We start from the raw sequence: 20,498 nt of genomic DNA, 5'->3' as shown, positions 1-20,498 counted from the left end.
ATTTTCTCATCTGAGCTGGTCCTCCTTCCTAGTTTATATTTTTATCATTTTTCAACAATAACCCAGTCACTCGGTGACACAGAAGACTATAGTAGGACATGAGAAGAATCCAATCCGACAGAAAAAAAGCAGGAAGCAAGTGGGGGAAATAAATTAATGGACATGAATTCATAGAAGAAACATAGTTACCAACCTCTGCTCATCAAACATTTCATCTTTTCAACTGGGTATTCAAATAATCAACAGGAACTAAATTGTAAAGAAAGCCTAATAGATAAGAACAGAAGAATATTGACAGTGCGTAATAAATGAGTCAAATATATTGTAATACCTTGGAAACGATCTTGAATTTAAAGCTTGAAACATGGGTGGGCAACAATCTTCCGAGTAGTGCCTTCGCTGCGGCTTCTTGTACAGATGTAGGTGCTCGTTTACTGTCTAGACGTCTGAGCAAGCCCTCTATTGGTTCCATCTCTGAGGAAGCTTGAGGGAGTAGGATAATGAAGAGAAGAAGCAAATATCGCAAATGCGACATCTTTGGGTTCTTCTGAAGTTGGAGGAAGCTAGAAATTAAGAGTATGGTCGATGCCTTCACTATCTAGTATAGAAAGACTGGATTACTTAGTTAAGTGCAGAAAAAGCAGTCAAACAGAGACGACATTCATTTAGCACCTCTGCAAGTTCGTGGCTTCAATCATCAGCTCGTTTTTTTAGTATTTGAATAAAAATGTTTAAACCCGATGACATTTTTTAGGCTTCAATCTCTTTTTTGCCCTTAAAGGTTGACTCTAGGAGTCCAGAAGCAGATGCCTCTAGCCCAAGCCAACAAACGACTCTGGTGTCCTGTGAATCAGGGTTTTAAAACATGAATCGGTCTTTGAATCGGTCCTTACCGATTCTGATTCATATCGATTTGGAATCAGTCCTAGGTACCCTAGAATCGACCATATGATATGAAAATCCATCAATTCAGATTTCAGGAAATCTTGGTGTGAATATAATCTGATTCCAAAAGGACAAATTGAAACTGGTCCCAGCCTATTTATAATCCAATTCACCAATTTTAGAATAAATTAAGAATTAATATCGGTTAAAAGTCAATGAGAATCGGACATAGGTCGTGACACTAGTTTCTTACACAAAATTGGTTGGATCAGAATTGACCGTATATATTTCTGGTAGAAGAATCTATCGATCCAATCTCATCAATTCGATCCCCATTTCTAAAAGTTTGGTGCACCTCTTTTTTTTTTTTTTTAAGCCCAAGAGAAGATAGAGATTAGATATTATAATTAATATTACATATCATATCTATCCTAAATATTGGCTTCCTACCAGATAATGCTTCATAAATCATAGATTTCAGTTTTTTTTAGAATACTATTTGCCTTTAATAAACTAAACCTAGGATAAAAAAGACACTTGTCCATCTCATCCCTTAGGATGATTAGAGTTCTTGGCCATAAGGCTAATAGTTTATCAATTTTTTTATCAAAAAACTTCTTGAAAATATCCGTATCACTCCAAACTTCTTTAATCACCTATTTGTTGTTTCGTGCTCTCGTCACTCCTTGAGCACACCTAGCGCCTCCACCTCACCAACTTCTCCTTGGTGCACCCATTTTGATATACATGGAAGATCACCTTAATCCTGAATGGAATGTAAGGACGTAAAGATCCATATGTAAACATAGTCTCTATTTGCATATGCTCGAATGACCCCGTCTCATAATGAGAATGTACATAACCCTTTTTCGGTTTGGCTTGGTGATGAGCACTTTTATGTGTCAAATATATGGTAGTAAAACATGCATTTTATGTATTTAGAATTGAGCTGCCTTGGGTTTTACTCTCTTTTTGCAAGTTTTATATTTTCAAGGCCTTAAGGACTATAGGACACTATATCTCCAATTTTACACATAAAGAGGTCTTGTTTATTTTTATGATTACGAATAGGACGAAATTCTGAGCAAGATGGACGTGTTCAATTAAAAGTACACATCCGTTTGGTCACCCATACAAGTGATTATTCTTTTCGAGCGAAATAAATAATAATTGATCAAAATTGAACCAAGATGCAGAACCAGCACGTTTGCAGTTGTCCCAAGGTATAAGGAATATTTCAAATACCAACAAGGATCGATGGACCACACCCTTAAGTGATTGAAGATTCATTTTTTGTAATAACTACTTAGCGTAGTTGGTGAGTTGTGGTGTGCAAAATCCCTTCTTTAATATGAGGTCTCAAATTCAAACATCTTGGCTACCATTTTTTTGGAGATTTTTTTGAAAGATTTTATCTCTTCTACTCATCACTTAAAGCAAGGAGGTCGGCCAAGAGGTTTCTTGCAAGATAAAGAAATAAGGAAATAAAAGAGAAAAATAGAAGAAAAAATAGGAGAAAAAAATAGGAAAAATCATTGTTGGAGATTCCCTACTTCTAACTTGGACATCCGCCTCTACTCTCTCTCCTATTCCCTATAAAAGGGAGTTCACAAAACCCTAAAGGGTGGTCCCTCTCTTCCTCTCTACTGTTCTTACTAGATTTTCTTAGTTGCTCTTTCTCTCTCTCTAGTTTTCTCTTTCCCTAACTCTAGTTCTAGGTTTTTGCTTTAAACACTTTTGTAAGTTCTTTTTATTCAATTAATGCAAACACTTTTGTTTTATATTCAATCTCTTATTTTTTTTTTTGTTTAAGCAATTGAAGTTATAATTTTTAAGTTATAGTTATAGGCTTAGTTATAGGTGACAAGAACAAGCTATGGAGCATGTCTTTTAAGTTCAATTTTTCTCTTCAAATTTGTTTTCTCTAATACTAGAAATTTCATATTTGATTTATTCCATATATGATTTTTAGTACTGGTAGTATCTCAAATCGATCAAGTTTTTAGTTAAAGGATTAAAGTTCAAGTAAGTAGGCTCCTTCAGTAGTCTTCTCACCCCCCTTTCATTCCCTCTTCTTGCTACCCCTTCATTCTTAAAGTATAATTTAAATTTCAATTTTTACTTTGATGTTTTTCCTTTCCCCCAATGTTCTTGGTTAGATGCATGTGTTGGTTTTGTCCCTCTATAGCTATGGAACCATCATTTTATTTTGATTATTTACTTTTCAACCCTTCCCCTAAAGTCAAGTAGAAAAGCCCTTGTAAGAATACTCTATGGTCGAGTAGGGAAGCTCATATTGTTTATGGTGCATCCCTCGGACTAAGTAGAGATACCTACTTGTGTGCCTCTCTCTAACTTTTTTCCCTTTTATTTTATTTATTTATTTTTCAACACTTTTATTTTCATTTATTTGTTTTTTAATTGCGTGATTTGAGTATTTACATTTATAGATGTGAATGGTTAGGTCGCTTTTAGATGCATTTGTGTTAGGTCGATAGTTAGAATTAAATCACCATAATGAATCTGTGCACTTTCGCATTACTAGAAGAAGCCTAAAATAAAGTGGATGCTCTCATTGTGTTCGACCCATTAGTTACACTGATCCGTACGCTTGCGATTACATTTTAAATCCTAACATTTGGTATGGAATGAACTTGTAATCATGGAATTGACTCGATCATCAGATTATAAGTTCATAACCCCCCAACCCATTCCCATTTTTGGTGTAACATATCTACTAATTCTTCTATACTATTGGTTAAGTAGACCACCTTATGGATTGGCTTTGGTAGGGGCAACAATTTGACCAATTTTGGCTTGGTTATTGGGTCTGGTGAAAAAAATATATTATCCAAATTCAGGTCTAAACATGAATGGTGTTGGAACTAAAATCTGAATTTAGGTGATTTTTTTTTTTTGGGAAATGGTAACTCTATTTTTTTTTTTTTTTGCTAACGACGGGTATCCAGGCCTTCAGCCTAAGTAGTCCCGTAAACCTATACTGACCCCACAACCGTATGGGCTGGGTCATACCGGGGTTGAATGAGAACCATTCAACTTTCACTGAATACAGTGAATAGCACTAAACCCCGTGTGAGTGGCCAAGGTGTGCCTAGTTGGAGTCAAACTTATTGTTGGGATTCTTGTCCATAGAAACATATGAATAACCCCATTGGTGTTATAATACAAAAGTCATAAACCAATCATAAAATATTAACCATGGGTGTAGTCCCCAAACCAATAACACACAAACATGTGGATTTACCTCATATATGATAATCAATGGGAGTAAAATAATACATGTGAGTAAGTTTAGAAGTCTCATAAGTATTGATCACGAATCTCTCTCCCATGTGCTTAAGAATCAATCCCATGAATATTGTAACAATGAACTACACAATGGAATCCCATCTGCTAAGATATTCTGTAGCCTTTCACCCACTATTCCTGTGTGGGAGTTCATGTTTCCAAAATCATGAAGGTTTTAAAGTGACGGCTGCAGAGACCTTTATCTTCTATTTATAATAGAATCCCTAAAACCCTAATTCATTATCACAATTGATTGGGCTAGGAGTTTCCTAATCAGAATGGGTTTATTATTGCTTTGGCCCAATGAATCAATCGGTATCAATTAAGCCTACATAAAAATCATAACAATCTCCCACTTGGGCTACACTGATACTGATGTCTTTTCATTGACGTCTGACTAAATAATCCCAAGACTAAACACCACTCAAACAAACTTTAATTCAATCAATAATCTTTACTGTTGAACAATAGTATAAAATACACCTCAATATACGGCATATAAATATTTAATGTTATAAAAATAGAAAACTATCAATCCAAATCGCCTTAAAACATATATATGAGGAATTGATGTCATACTTGTGATCACATGAAATATACATTTCATTATAGGTCATCTCTTAATCTAAAGATCAACTTACCTTGAAAATCTCACAGGTAGTAAACTTTGATATTAATCAACACTTAGTCAAACCATTATTTTATTGAACTAATATCTTACTTTGGCATACCGCCATGGCTAACAGCCATTTTTATGAATTTAGATTAAATACCATCATAAATCATAAACTTTGACAAACCATCTGTGGTTAATCACCACTACCATGGATTTATGTTAAATACCACCATAAATCACAACTTTGGCAAATCGCCTGTGGTAAACCACCACTTCTTTGGACTTAGGCTAAATACCACCATAAATCATAGATTTTAACTAAATACTGTCATACATCACGAATCCTGATGAAATACCGTCAATTACCTTGACTTATCGACAATTACTTTGGCTAAGCATTGCCAATAAATCTTAGCAGGCACAACCTTTAAACTTTTGCTTTTGCCACTATGATATATTTGGTTAAATGAGATCATAAAACTCTCACTAACCAAGCATATTAAGAACCTCAATAATACCAATGTCATAAAACATGGCTCTTGAACACTTTTTCGATAAACTTGGGTGACATCACATTTGAGCAAATGTCACATTTACCTTAGGAAACACACAATTGAACTGAATGTACCACTTTAGTGGGTTTCACTCATTCCTATCATATTTTTCACATTTAAGATGAATATATGTACAGAAGTGTATGCTTTAATGTGTTTCTTACACAACTAGGGACAACACACACAAATAAAGCATAAATGTACATAAATAATTTAGAGAACATGATTTAAGACAAAAGCATTACAAAATTACTCCAAAATCATTATAAACTTAACATGGTAACAAGATTGTTTCTATTTCCCTTAAGTTGTGCTTTGATCAGCAACAACACCTGTATAGGTTCCCTAAGAACTAAAACTAGATCAAGTAATCCAAAAATCTCAAGTATGAAACATGCACACCAAACAACTGGGATAGAAAATATAATATATTTAACTAGCAAATAAACTATACAAGAGTCACAACCGTAACTACATTCCTATCTTTTAGGCTAATAATGCATTGGTCCTCTTGCAAATCCAAATTTATTGTGAAAATACAATTACTTTTATCACCTATTGGTTTAGAAACCTCTAAGTTATAGTCATTTTTATACACGTATTTTCTTTAACTTTGGTGACATCACCTTTGGAAAAATGTCACAAACTTTGCTGCGCTTGAAAAAACTATGAAAAAATAGGATGTGCCACTTTGGTGGATTCCATCCAATCTTTTTATAGCTTTCTAGAAATGTACCGTGCGGCATCAAATGTGTGAAAGTTCACACTCAGTTTAATTCTGATATATTTATCCATCATAGGGTGTTTCAAACAAAACATACAAGTACAAAATGATATGAATATGAATTTACTATATATTTCAGCCATAAATAAATTTTCAATATCATAATAATAATAAATCAATGTAAAACTTAAAATAGTTATTTTGTATGAAAAACACTATAGTACATTGAATTTATCCTCCCACTGGTCGAGTCACATAAAACAGTTTAAGATCCATAGTTCTATCCTTCCACTTGATTCGATTAGTCATAAATTAATCCCTTTATTGGATAATGCAATTCGTTAAATGTGACATACATATAAATTTGTTAACATAAGTAAAAAAATAAAAGAAAACCAAACATTTTTATTAATTAATGTTTATAAATAGATTTTTAAAGAACAATGGTAGTGTTTGAGAACTTTGTATTGGATTGATCAAAACCGATACTAATCCAACCCAACTAATCCGAATTGATCCAATCGAAATACAAAAATAACACATTAAATAAACCTATAACCTATGGTCATAGTCATGAAACACTCATCCACCCCATTGCCATTGATCAACTGTCTAATGTCTTTGAGGGCAAAAATCTTTGCTTTAAAAGCATAATACCAAACAATTGATTTAGTTTTCCCAGTATAGAAAACTAGGTTTTTGAGGTATATATAGACCTCCATATTCTCAAGCCACTTTTAAAGACATTCAGTTTAATGGTTCAACTAAAGGAAGAATAATCTATTCAATATATAATTAATGCATGTAACATCAATAAAATTAAAACCAATATTACATTACTAACCATTAAACATAACCAGAGTGTCAACCGAACTACATTCTCAACATTTGGGTATGAAATGTACTAGTCCACTAAAAAACTATAATGATTGTGGGAGCTCTTCAAATTCAAAAACTACTGTAACCTTTGGATGAATAACAACTTATAGATTAAGGTATGCCTAGATTACACTTGCATTCATGCTTATCTTTGATAATCTCTCATTTGGACATGCATTACCTAATTCCTGTCAATAATTTTCTGTCTTTGAAAATTAGACAAAACCTTTGAGTTGCAAACCTGTTGTAGTAATCTTAGATTTTACCACTTTGGTGGGGTTCATCTATTCCACTGTAATAGCTTGCAACTACACCTTACAACTTACATTTGTGGATTATTTAAACATGAACTAAATATCATTTTACATGTAAAAAACACAAGCATGTAACTATTAGCAAAATATATATTATAATGCTCAATTATCAATTACTTCAAGGGTGTCAACCGAAACTATATTCTTAACCTTTGTGTTTGAAAAATACTGATCCACTCAAGTTTCTGCTCTTACTACGAGACTTCTTCTAACTTTCGAAAAATACTGCCATCTTTGGATTAACAATATCCTCTAGGTTGAGAAATCCTTATTATGTTTTCACTTGCTTTAACTTTGACTTATCTTTGATAATGTCACATTTAGGTGAACATTAACAATATTGCTACCAACTATCCTTCTATGTCTTTTCAAACAAAGAAGACCTTTGACTTGTATTCTATTGCAATAAGATGAATTTTATCATTTTGGTGGATTCCATTCAATCTCATTGCAATAGTCTACAAATTCATTCCGACAGAAAAAAGTGGGATTATTTAAGCATGAACAAAAAAATATATGTAAACAAAGGCATGGTCTATCGTTAGCCAATAAATAAGTTCATATGCTGATATGCAAGTAATGTATGGGCTGATTTTCTTTCATTTATTCCAATTAAGATGAAAAATTATGAATAATCATAAAACTCCTATACTTGTAATTTATACAAAACATACCATAAAATATTATCAAATTTAGGCTTATAATATATTAAAACGAAGAGTATGAAAAACTGGACTCAACGCTAAAAAATCAGGGTGAAAATTTCCTCACCGTTTGCCCGTACAGGCCATTTGAAGTTGTAGATAAAATGGGTCAAAATCAATATGGTTTGTTCAAACCAATCGGTTTGGTATGATTGAACCAAGTGGTCCAACCCTATTTGGGGATATCAATACTGATTATTTTTTTGTCAAAATTTGGGTTTCGGGTCGGGTGTCTGGGTCACAAATTTGGGTCTTCCCATCAGGTACTCAACGACCCGTTCAACCTTTGACCCAGTCAACCAGGGTTGGGTCATGGGTTGACCCACTGCATCACCAGGTTAACTCGAAAAACCCTATCGAGTTGACCCGGTGATGACTTGTCGCCTTTTTTTTCAAAAAAAAAAAATCTCTCCTATGGCAGCCGATTTTCGACAGGGCATGCTGGCAGTTTTTTATGACATGTATATTGCCACGACCATCTTCTCGTCGTCTACAACGTTCGTGAATAAAGTTTTTCGATTTGAGATATTTAAATGATGGTAAAATTTTGATTTCCATGATTTGGGACCCAAACCCTATACAAAATCATTTTTTTTTCTTCTTGATTCTAACACCATAAGGGTTAGTTTTGATACCAATTGTTGGGATTCTTTTCCATAGAATCATATGAATAATCCCATTGGTGTTAAAATACAAAAGTCATAAACCAATCATAAAAGATTAACCATGAGTATAGTTCCTAAACTAATAACACAAACATGTGGATTTACCCTATATAAACATGTGGTGATCTATACCAGGCAAAGGAGTCTTTTCACATAATGCATATTGTGCATGCGCATGGAGGACACAAGCGGATATGATTCTTTTTTCTTTAAAAGAGAAGGTAGGGGCATATCCATTTGATAGAGTTTGACTTGATCGATACCAAGCCCAAGACCAATCTCAAGTTTTAAAACCTTGGCGGAGGGGCAGTTAAAATCATGGATTTAAAAAAATATGCAGGTGATGAAAGAAGAGAAGAGGGAACAATGGATGTTGATTCAGCATCATTAGAATCGATTGATTCTAATCAACAAACAAGCAAAATTAATAGCATAGTTTAATCATTGGCCCTGAAGGTTGCGTCCTCTTTGAGTTGGACAGATTGGTCCACTTCCACTCCTTGGCTCTTTGAGTTATGTAACTTGGATACCTTGCATTTTTCTCGCTTTAAAAAATGACAAAAAATACTCTACAATGAGTGGTGAGCCAACAGTGAGCATCCAATGACCGGGGTACATACTAGAGCCCTCTTAACTGATGGATCCTTATTGCCACTCACAGCTCACCGTAAGGATCTGTACCCTAGTAAGTGATCCTTTTGCTACCAAAAAATAAAAATAAAAAACCAGGCAACGAAGAGGGAGCAATAAGGTTGATTAGTCTTTTCCCAAAGGCCGGAGAAGTTTTGTAAGATTTTGTTTTCTTGACAAACACTACCTAAAAGAAAGGATTTCTATACCCTGCAGTGGCCTGCACCCCTTGGCCCCTGGGAGTTTCAGTTCTTTGGAGCTTCCAACTAGTTTGCTCTTTGTGGCGTCGTTGCCCCGCGGGTGAGCGATAAACGCCTCCTCGAAGCAGGGCTGCCTTCTTCATGACCTCTCTGTAGTTTGTAAGGGTTTTTAGCAGAAACAGCGCTCGAAACTTCTCGGGTTCGCAGAGTTCGAAAAACCCTAAACCTCCCTGGTGTGTACTCTTGTCCCTATCCTCTCCTGCAACAGTTCTCTTTGATGCTGTCTTTGTTATCTGTACTCATCTGTTCAATATATTCTATGTGCGTTCCTTCGTTGTTGCCTGTTATTATTGATAAGAATTTCTCTCCTATTGCCTTCTTTTACCTCTTCAAGGTCAATGTGTTGTATGTCAGTATGATACTGAGCTGGAGGTTGTTACAGAAAACTTCGAATCGAATCCTCAAAAATCAATCTGTGAAACCCATCTATCATTTACGGTCTTTGGCTAGTAGCTCACACAGTAATAATAGTGTACAAATTTCTAAGGCATTTTCCCATTCAGAACTTCCAGTGAGGCGTCAACTCACTCCACAAATTGTGGAGGCAACCTTATTGAATTGTCCTTCTGATATTATCTCATTGAGTTTTTTCTTATGGTGCGCTCGTCAACCGAATTACTTTCATAATCGCGAGTCTTTCGACCAAATGGTTGTTGTTGTCTCTCGTCTCACTGATCGGCTGAAATCCGTCAAAGCGCTTGTTAGAGAGTTAGAACATTTTGGGTGTTATACAAAGCCACAAACTTTTTTGATTTTGTTAAGAATCTCTTGGCGTGGAGGAATGTATAGATTGGTTTTGGAGGCTTTTGAGGAGATGGTTGGTTCCGGTTACCTTCCAAACACCTTTGCACGAAATATGGTTATGGATGTCTTCTTCAAGATTGGGCATGTTGATGCTGCCCTTGGGGTATTGAGAGATACACGACTACCAAATTTCCTGACTTTTAACATTGCAATCTGTAATCTTTGTAAGTTGAAAAACTTGTCTGTCCTTTGGGATGTTTTACAAATGATGTTGAGACGGGGTTTTTATCCAAACATAGAGACTTTTGTAATGATTTTGAATTGTTTCTGCAAAAGTGGTAAGCTTGTAGAGTCATTACAAGTGTTGGCATTTATGATAACTTCGGGTATTCCCATTTCGGTGACTGCTTGGAGTATATTGATTGATGGATTAAGCAGGGTTGGTAGACTTGATGAAGCGAGCCATTTATTGAAGAAGATGATTGAGATTGGTCTTTGTCCTACTGTTGTAACCTATACTTCTTTGATTAAGGGGTTTATGGGATCCCATATGTTGGATAGGGCGTATGGAATTTTAAATACCATGGAATCTGGAGGGTGCTTGCCTGACGTGGTTCTATGTAATGTGTTAATAGACTCTCTGTCTAAGATTGGAAGGTATGATGATGCACTTGACATCTTCTTTGGGTTGCATAAAGTGAACCTAAAACCTGATTCATATAGCTTTTCTTCTGTATTGTCTGCTCTATGTTTGTCACGAAGATTTGCACTTTTTCCCCGGTTGGTTAGGGGACTTGTTGTATCAGCTGACCTTGTTGTCTGCAACTCCCTTCTATGTTTTTTAAGCAAAGCGGGATTCCCTTCACAAGCTGTAGATTTCTATAATGTCATGGTAGAAAGAGATTTTACCCCAGATGGGTATAGTTATGCTGCACTGTTAAGTGGATTATGCAGAGCAGGAAGAATTGAAGAATCAGTTACTGTTTACCATGGGATTGTCATGAATAATTCTAGTATTGATGCTCACATCCATACCGTGATCATTGGTGAGCTCATTAAAGTAGGTAAGATTAATATAGCCATCAGGTTGTTCAGGAAGGCAGTTGCTGAAAAGTACCCCCTAGATGTTGTGTCGTATACCGTCGCAATCCATGGACTTCTCCAGGGAGGTAGAACTGGAGAGGCTCTGACATTGTATGTACAGATGAAGGAGGTTGGTGTAGTTCCTAATACATATACATGCAATGTAATGCTCTATGGCCTTTGTAAATTGAGGGATTTGAAGTCAATCAAGTGGTTACTAAGAGACATGGCTGAAGTTGGGATTGATCATGACTCTGTTACGTTGAATATTATCATCTATTTCCTGGTGAAGTCCAACCGTTTTGATTCAGTTATTCACCTGTTAGCCGAGTTGCAGGATTTGGGGTTTATGCCAAATAAAGCCACACATGAGATATTACTTGATGGTCTTGCCCGGGCTGGTGAAGTTGGTGATTCATGTTATCCGTCATTGAAAGATTATTTGGAGGATATAATGATTGTGGACGGAACAGACTCTGATGACCTTCATGATGTGGCTGGATCAGTAGTTTGAATGGTATTTGGAAAAGAGTTTTCTTTCTATTGGTAGGAGCTGGAATTGCTGTTGGTCTCGTACAATCTATAGGCTATTAGATACTCGGGGAATCCCAAAGGTAATCTAGTATTTATTGCCATTCTTCTGAGAAACTCAAAATCAAAAGTGAACTTGGAACAATTGTTGTAAGAACTGAAGTTGCTACATTCACCCTTCTGTTCTTCATCTGATTGTGGAAGTCAAATAAAACCTGACTGGTCATATTAAGTTTCTTATACTGCAGTTAAAGTTCAAGTGCTAATTTAACAACCTGGAATACTTGGGCTTTCAAACCAAAACATTTATATTTAAGTGCTATATACTGTCTAGTTTGCATCTTTAGTATGATGTTAATGTTCATAATGTTATTGGCCTTCCTGTAATTCTACTGTGTTGTCACTTGTCAGTGAAACATTCTGAAACTTGTGGGTTTCTATGACTTCTTATTCCTCCTACGAGTAGAGAGTTTGTCACCTTGTTTCATAAAATGCCTCCCCTTATTTCAGTCAGGTCAAAATTAATCAATTTTCTGTTATTTGGTCTGTGAAATGGATCATCCATCACAACTATTACCGCAATTTCGTTCAGCGACACCGATCTTGGCTTACAATCCCATTCCGTTTAGGGTTATATGTCCTTGGAAAAAGTGCATAACCATAAATTTTCACTGGAGAAATCCATCTCATTTTTTGACTTCCCTTTTGTGTATGGAACCTTCAACTGGGATTAGAGCACTTCTCAATGTTGATTTTGGCCTGCCTATCCAAACTAGTGATGGATTGCGGTGGACGGAGGAGATCAGAACTGAGCAGTTTTCTCTTTTTGCTTCTCACAGGAGAATATGCATCCCTTTGCCTTTAAGTCTTTGTTATGTTTGTTGGTTTAGCTGCAAAAAGAAGTCTTTACTGTCTATGATATTTCAAACAGCAAGTAAACATGATTGTCATGAGAAGGATCCCTTGAGTTTTTTAGTATGTTTTCGTAGCTTTTCTGCTGCTAAGTCTCTTAGAGATGATTGCATTCGGTTAATTATTGTGGATTTGCTTCTTTTTGTAGGTGAATTTTGGTTGTTAAGGGACAAATTTTCGAAGGATGGTTGAGCTTCTTTTTGAAGATATTTTTACTGTGACTCGGTTGGATCCAGATGGTAAAAAGTTCGATAAAGGTACTACCTTCTAGTCTTCCTGCCTTGCATTTTGCATTTGTTGTCATTTTATTTCATCCAACCAATCAATGTGGGTAATGATTCCCAAATGAAATCCATATTAGGTTATTAATGCAAGATCAAATCACAAGTGATTTAATCCCAAATAGAACCTACAAATAACTCCAGCACCTTACTGCTAGGTCTGATCACAGTACAATAATAATCCCTCAAACCAGGACAGTAACTCACAAATCTGCCTATCGGCTGGGACAGACTAAGTGTAAAAGTCCAGCAACAATATAACAAATAAACCACCGGTATTCTGACACTAACAGGGACTTAGAACAACCTTTAATATCTTGAATCGCACCCCAAGGTAGGACAGAATAGCCGTACCTGAATATGGGAAAACTTGGTCAAATCAAAGAAATTATAGAACTCACAAACAGGCTTCAGTTGAGGCTGAATTCCTAGTTGAAGGACCTATGAATGGGCTTGATTAACCTTCGAAAGATAGCTGTTAACTGCTGGCTGAATGATTTAGGGAAAGAAAATAGGAGATTTCTTGTAAGCCCACAACCAGACCTCAGATGACCCATCCTGGCTGGTTGAGTGGCCTTCTAGAGATGTATATTCAGCCCTTAAAATATGAACCACAAGTGTAAAGTTCAGAGAGTTATATGGACTTGATTCTCTGCTCAGAAAGTTCTCTCCAAAGCTGCCACAGGTTTAGATCGGAGCAGCAAAACTGGAACTGATGTTGATCTTCAAAGGGGGTGAAATCAGCTCATGGATAAGGTTTGGAACACACAAAATATAAGAAATAAAAAAGGAGAAAAAGATTGAAAGAGAAGATAGAAGTCCAAGGGAGAAAGTAAAAGAATTGGGATCTATGGTCACAACGGAGAAATCAATGATAAATGGATATGTATGGGATGATTAAAGGAGGGCTTGCGGAATCAGAAAGAAGTGAGTCAGGTAGTGCGCATGAAGGAATGGTTCTGATCTCGCTTGCTTTTATCCGCTTTCCTTGCGTTATTGTCTTGCTTTGCTCGTATGATTTATGGCTTTTATCTCCACCCGCAGCCTGCTTTAGTGCTTTCGAGCTTTTAGCCGGAATCAAGACTTGAAAATCAAGCCAAGTGCCATCAAGCTCGCCTACTGACTGATCAGGAGAATTTGAATTGCGGATTCTTGGTTTATGGCTCGTTCTTTCTACTTGCTCGCAGGCTCGTTCTCTCCACGTAGGTTGGGGGAAATCAAAATTTTCCCAATATTGCCAGGGAGATATTTCCTAGGTAAAAAAGGTTTAGATTTTTTATTTTGGATCCAGTTGGCCTGCCAGAAGAGCATAAAGTTGATCAGTTGATGGGGCTTGATAAAGATTGAAAAGAATTCTTGCCTGAGGAATGACTGACAAGCATCCAATTCAAGATTGTATAAATGGTAGAAGAAACTACTCAGAATTATATAATAGCAATAAATAGAAAATAGACTACCTAGTCGTAGCTAATAGTTAAAAGTAATTAGCTGCGGCTAAGAAGAATAGGTGTCCTTCATGAATCCCCATCTGGATATTCATCTAACCAAATCCGTCTTTATAACTGACACTGATATCTCTTTTTATATAACCTTATATCCTACTAAGACATGAATTCAAGTCATTAACTTATTATTGAAGATTAATAAATGTTTTGAATTCTTAACTGTAATAGGGGTTAAGGACTGAAACAAAGTAAGCAAGGCTCTCTTAAGTAATCCTAATTTAAAATGTAAAACTAATAAAACGTAGGGGTAATTTGCATTCTTAAAACCACAAGGGCTCGATCCAAGAGACCATTTGTGACCATCCCTTGTATTTTTAGGGGTGCAACCATTGTGACTCAACATAAACTACTTTTGACATACGTGACCAGACAATTAGATGGAGGAAAATTACTGTGTAACCCCTAAATAACTGAGTTAGTCATAACTCATAACAATGATTCTGGACAACAGAAATTACAAAGCAAGAAGCTCCCATGAACTAAACAATTTGATTTCTTGGCAGTCTTGTTTCTTATCTGCTATGAATCCTATGGTGGGAATTAGCAGCGAATATGATGTAGACTAAGCCCTCGATTGGTATTGTTGCTCCAAAGTTGGTTCTTAGCTGGCTATCTTGACCATCAATTTAAGTCAATGATTTAATCATATTCTGCCCCAAAGTAACCCATCAACCAAGTGTGGTTCCAGTCCAAGAATGACCTTCGATCAGAATTAATTGGAAGGATTCCTATCAGATCTCGTGAGGCCAGCATGGAGATCTTGTACTTGCGGTAGAACCGTAGAAAGTTTTTGGGGAGATCTTGGTGGGGTCCATGGAGCCATCTTGTGTGAGAGATAAGACCATGAAGATGCTTCCTTGAAGACTTTTTTCATCTCTAGGCTGTTTTTGGATGTCAAGAAAAGTAAAGAAAAGAAAAGAGAAAATGTACGGAATCAGTACAGTTTTCTATTTCCTTGTAATTAAGTGGCTTAGTTACAAAACATCTCACGCATGGACTGAGTTTCTACTTTTGTAACTTGATGTTGCTTATCATAAATACAGGAGAAGGGGTTGATACCCTCAGGTTTGAATTGGGGAAAAAAAGGAGAGTTTGTTTATAAACTGGCTGTTTGATGCAGTGGTGTGAGGGACCTATGAGAGGGTGAGAGGCCCAGCCAGTGAAGACTGAGTGGCTCATCCCATTCTATTCTCTTTTTATTTTTTTCCTTTCTTCTTCAGTTTTCTATTTATTTAATCTGCAACCTGAGTTACTGTGAGGAGAACTGAGACTTTATCTATACTAGTTGAGGTTCTGCCCAGTTACAGTATTGAAGAGTATTGAGGGTATCGATTGGAGGGCTCAATCTTATTGGCTGAGTCCTGTGGCTGGAGATAAGAGGACTTTTCTTGTTGTTATCTCAATCCAAGTCGGTGCCTTATGTGCTGTCTATCAACTGCAAGAGATGGTAACTGTTTGGGAAGATATTCTTATCACGTAAAGAGTCCCTCTTGGAATCATATTGCTAACCTCCTGTCAAAGCTGCTTGTCATGGGAAGAGCCCATGGGAATCAGAACTCCCTATTTTTGTGGGGTTATTGTAACAATTTCTGTTTGACTAAACTTCCTGGTCCCTGCCACATCAGACCAAGACAAGGGCTTGTCTGAACCTGTTTGTTAAATACCCAGATTCTTTCCACACAGATGCTCCGTTGTAGGGCTTTTTTTTTTTGGTAGAATTGAGATCTGTAGGAATCAACAATCAGATTCGGGAGATATTTTGGGGCAATGAAGCACTACCCTAGATAGCCTTCGACCAAGCTATTGAACAGATCTGGGTTTCTGATATGGTGCTACACAAAATGACCTGAATCTGGAATTCGTTCACTGAACTATTAATCTCTATTGCAAGCCCCTGGATCTTCATAATACTTTGGGGCTTTATTGTGATCCTAACTGGGGTAGGGATGTTCCATACCTAGCCTTACATTAAAATATGCCTTGAACAGAAATAATGGAAAAGGTATTCATGTTGCTGAACCCAAATAGATGGGATAAGATTATTTGAGATTTTAAAATGTAACAGCAAGCGTACGGATCAGTGTAGCTACGGGTCGAACACAGGGAGAGCAACCACTTTATTTATTTTTTCTTTTAATAATGCGAAAGTGAACTGATTAATGGTTGTGATCTAATTCTAATTACCGTCTTAAACATATTTATCTAAAATAACGTCATAACCAATTGTCATCTAAGAATTTAAAGACGCAAGCCGCACAATTAAAATTAAATAAATAAATAACTGAAAATAAACAACCCACGCAATTAAAAAAAACAATAAAGGAAAAAAATGCTGAAATAAAAATAAAGTAAAAGAAAGTGGATAAAGCTAGAAAGAGACACACAAGTAGGTTTCTCTACTTAGCCCGAGGGATGCATCATAATATGAGCTTCCCTTCTTGACCAGAGAGTCACTCTTACAAGGGTTACTCTACTTGGCTTTAGGGAAAGGGAGACAATTAAAATAAAAACAATAAATTGATGGTTCTATGACTAGGAGGGGCAAAACCAACACATACACTAGCCATGAATCTTGGTGAAAAGGGATAGCAATAATGTAACGACTGAAATTAAAATCCTAAATTAAGAAAGAAAGGGTAGTTAGAAGAGGGAATGAGAGGGGGGAGAGAAGACTACTGAAGGAGCCTACTTACTTGAACTTCAACCTTTGAACTGAAAACTTGATCGATTTGAGATACTACCAGTACTAAAAACTAGATCTGAAATAAACCAAATCTGAAATTTCTAGTACTAGAGAAAACAAATCTGAAGAAAAAATAAATTGAACTTGAAAGACATGCTTCATAGCTTGTTCTTGCCACCTAGAACTAAGCCTAGAACTAGAGCTTGAAAATTACAACTTGAATTGCTTAAACAATAAAAATAAAAGACTGAATAAAAAACAAAAGTGCTTGCATTAATTGAATGAAAAGAACTTACAAAAGTGTTTAAAGCATAAACCTAGAATTAGAGCTAGAGAAAGAGATAGAGCAACTAAAAAAAAACCCTAAAAGAATAATGAATTGTCCCCCCTCCTCTTACATGAGTTGTATTTATAGAGAATGGGAAAGTAGGGTAACAAATTTCTCTTTCCTAAAAGGGAGAAACCCACAATTGATAGTGAGATCTTTTGAGACCAAAAGTGCTAAGGTGGAGGAGAGAGGAGAGAGAAGAGAGAAATAAACTTAGAGAAATTTCCTATAATTTTTTTTTGCTTATTTTTTTATTTTTTTAATTTATGTCTCTTCTTTTTCTCCCTCCAAGGGACGATTTTCCTTATTCTTTGTGTGATTTGGACAATATTTTGGTGATGATGTGGCGGAGAGAAAATATTTGGACAAGATTTATTTCTCCCCCTTTTTTTTTTTCTTTCATTTTTTTTTTTCTCTTCTTGCGTAGGAAACCCCTCCCACGATTTTCCTTGCTTCTAATTTGATGTGGAAATCCCCTCCATGCCCTTAGTGCTTTAAGTGAGTGAAAAGTAGGAGATCTTCAACAAAATTCTCCAAGATAAGACAACCATGAGATTCGAACTTGAGACCTCCTGGTGAGGAGGGGAATTTTGCACACCATAGCTCACCAACTACACTAGGTAGTTGTTGTTGGAGAGATATGACGCCCGATAATGCTTAAAGTCTTTAAAATACAAAACCTGCAAAAAGAGAGTAAAACCCAAGGTAGCTCCATTCTGAATATATAAAATGCATGTTTTATTACCCTAGATTTCACACATAAATGTGCTCATCAAAGATTAATGATTTGAGTTGGCTTTGGGGGCTCCTGTGGTGAATATAAACTTCTAAATCTCTTATAAGGAGGCATATAATGGCTTTTAGAGAACCTCCTCTCTTTGTATTGTAAAGCTTATAGTCAAATATGGTTTTCAAGTGCACAAGCAGGCTATGTTTCTGACTGGCTATTTTACTGGTGCTTGTAGATTCTCTATGGTGGCACCATATGGTCAGTAGTTGCTGGCTTGTGTGCTAGCAAATATTCCCACTCACTCTTACAGATTGCATTTCCCATGCAATGAATCACTCACTGTCTATTGTGGTCTGATTTATCTTTTTAGATACTGTACCCAAGTATATTATCATTCTTAATACTAAATCTTTAGCATATATGTTTCTGTAGTTTCTCGCATCGAAGCACGAAGTGAGCAGTTCGATATGTACATGCAGCTAGATGTGAATTCAGAAATATATCCTCTTCATGTTGGGGAGAAATTCACAATGGTACTAGCTAATACATTAAGTTTGGATGGAACTCCTAATACTGGTTACTTTACTCAGGTAATGTGCTTATTATTTAAGGTGTATATGCTGACGTAATGTTTGTGCCTTTTTTTTCTATCCCCTATTATTTATTTATTTATTTTTGTTGGGCGGAAGGGGGGGGGGAGATGGGAGGAGGTTGGAGTAAAAGTTAAGCTGGTCAACTACCTGTTTATACAGAAAGTTCAGAGATACTACAGAATGGTGCATCGACATGCCTTTAGTAAAAGGGAAATGCTGATCATGTTTGATGAACAGCTTTCTTCTATTCTATCTGAAATTAAACTGTCGTCTGTCTGGATCCACTCATCTATGATGAAGACACAAAAAAATTTTCTAGGCTTAAGTTTTGTGGACCTTAAGCTCATTTTGGATTGGAATTCTCTAAGATCTACTTGGGCTCAGGTTGTGTATGGAATCCACTCATCCATGATGAATACACTAAAAAAATTTCTAGGCTAAGTTTTCTGGACCTTAAGCTTATTTTTAGATTGGAATTCTCTAAGATCTACTTGGGCTCAGGTTATGGATGGATTGATCTGGCAGAGCCCTTGTTTGTCTTTAGGCTACCTAGCTAATGAGCAGCACATAAAAAAAATAGTATCATCCTTACGGTTGATGGTTGTACTGAAGTCGTGAATATAAACTTGGCAAATGACTGCAGTTTTGGTTGGAGAATGAATTTCGGTTTAATTTCTAGCAGGGTTCACCTTAAAAAGTCCCCTTATAAAAACTCTAGTTCTGTGTAAAAATATATCATGTCATTAGGTCTTATTTTCAGCATAGGAACATAACTTCCTTCTGTTATTTGGTTGTGTGGATCTGCTGGTCTATTAGGTTAGGTCCCCAAAATATTATTTTTGCTTCAAAATTTCAGATATTCTGAAAGGATGGTAGTACATTCTTGTTCATGACATTCTTCTTGACATATGGCCAAGGATTAAAGGAAACGATAGATTAAATGCTTGTAATGTCATTCAATTGCTTTGGTGGGCATTGTGTCCCAATTTTGGGCTTTTACTTATCCAACCCAAGATTATATATGCCTAAAATCTAAAATCTAGACTCCTTTTGCTCTAGACTCCTTTTGTTACAACCATAATTCCCTACTCCTTTTGTTACAACCATAATTCCTCAATGCCTAACTGTTTGAGATTTAAAATGTAACCGCAAGCGTACGGATCAGTGTAGCTACGGGTCAAACACAGGGAGAGCAGCCACTTTATTTTTTATTTCTTTTAATAATGCGAAAGTGAACTGATTAATGGTTGTGATCTAATTCTAATTACCGTCCTAAAAATAACGTCCTAACCATTCGTCATCTAAGAATTTAAAGACGCAAGCCACGCAATTAAAATTAAATAAATAAATAACTGAAAATAAACAACCCACGCAATTAAAAAAAAATAATAAATAAAGGAAAAAAATGCTGAAATAAAAATAAAGTAAAAGAAAGGGGATAAAGCTAGAGAGAGACTCACAAGTAGGTTTCTCTACTTAGCCCGAGGGATGCATCATAATATGAGCTTCCCTACTTGACCAGAGAGTCACTCTTACAAGGGTTTCTCTACTTGGCTTTAGGGAAAGGG

At 36.1% G+C, this 20,498-nt stretch overlaps 2 protein-coding genes across 6 annotated transcripts in view; one reads left to right on the top strand and one right to left on the bottom strand.

Annotated features, from left to right (window-relative positions):
* The window catches only part of LOC122071439 (alpha-N-acetylglucosaminidase), a 38,020-nt gene extending 37,300 nt beyond the window's left edge, over nucleotides 1–720 (bottom strand). For all 3 annotated transcript variants that reach the window (XM_042635793.1, XM_042635794.1, XM_042635795.1), the window contains exon 1: nucleotides 332–720. In XM_042635793.1, coding sequence (XP_042491727.1) covers nucleotides 332–535 — 204 coding nt within the window. In that variant the 5' untranslated portion in view covers nucleotides 536–720. The remainder of the gene's footprint in view (nucleotides 1–331) is intronic.
* An 8,662-nt stretch (nucleotides 721–9,382) lies between these two features.
* LOC122071449 (DNA-directed RNA polymerases II, IV and V subunit 8B-like) overlaps nucleotides 9,383–20,498 on the top strand; it is a 13,205-nt gene continuing 2,089 nt past the window's right edge. The window contains exons 1-3 of one of the 3 annotated variants that reach the window (XM_042635807.1): nucleotides 9,383–9,713; nucleotides 12,959–13,067; nucleotides 18,770–18,927. In XM_042635807.1, the coding sequence (XP_042491741.1) occupies nucleotides 12,995–13,067; nucleotides 18,770–18,927 (231 nt within the window). In that variant the 5' untranslated portion in view covers nucleotides 9,383–9,713; nucleotides 12,959–12,994. The other 2 variants (XM_042635808.1, XR_006138186.1) reach the window with 2 other exon arrangements.

Source organism: Macadamia integrifolia, unplaced genomic scaffold (assembly GCF_013358625.1).
Source record: "Macadamia integrifolia cultivar HAES 741 unplaced genomic scaffold, SCU_Mint_v3 scaffold_227A, whole genome shotgun sequence".
Classification (NCBI taxonomy): Eukaryota; Viridiplantae; Streptophyta; class Magnoliopsida; order Proteales; family Proteaceae; genus Macadamia; species Macadamia integrifolia.
This window is presented reverse-complemented; position numbering and strand designations above follow the sequence as displayed.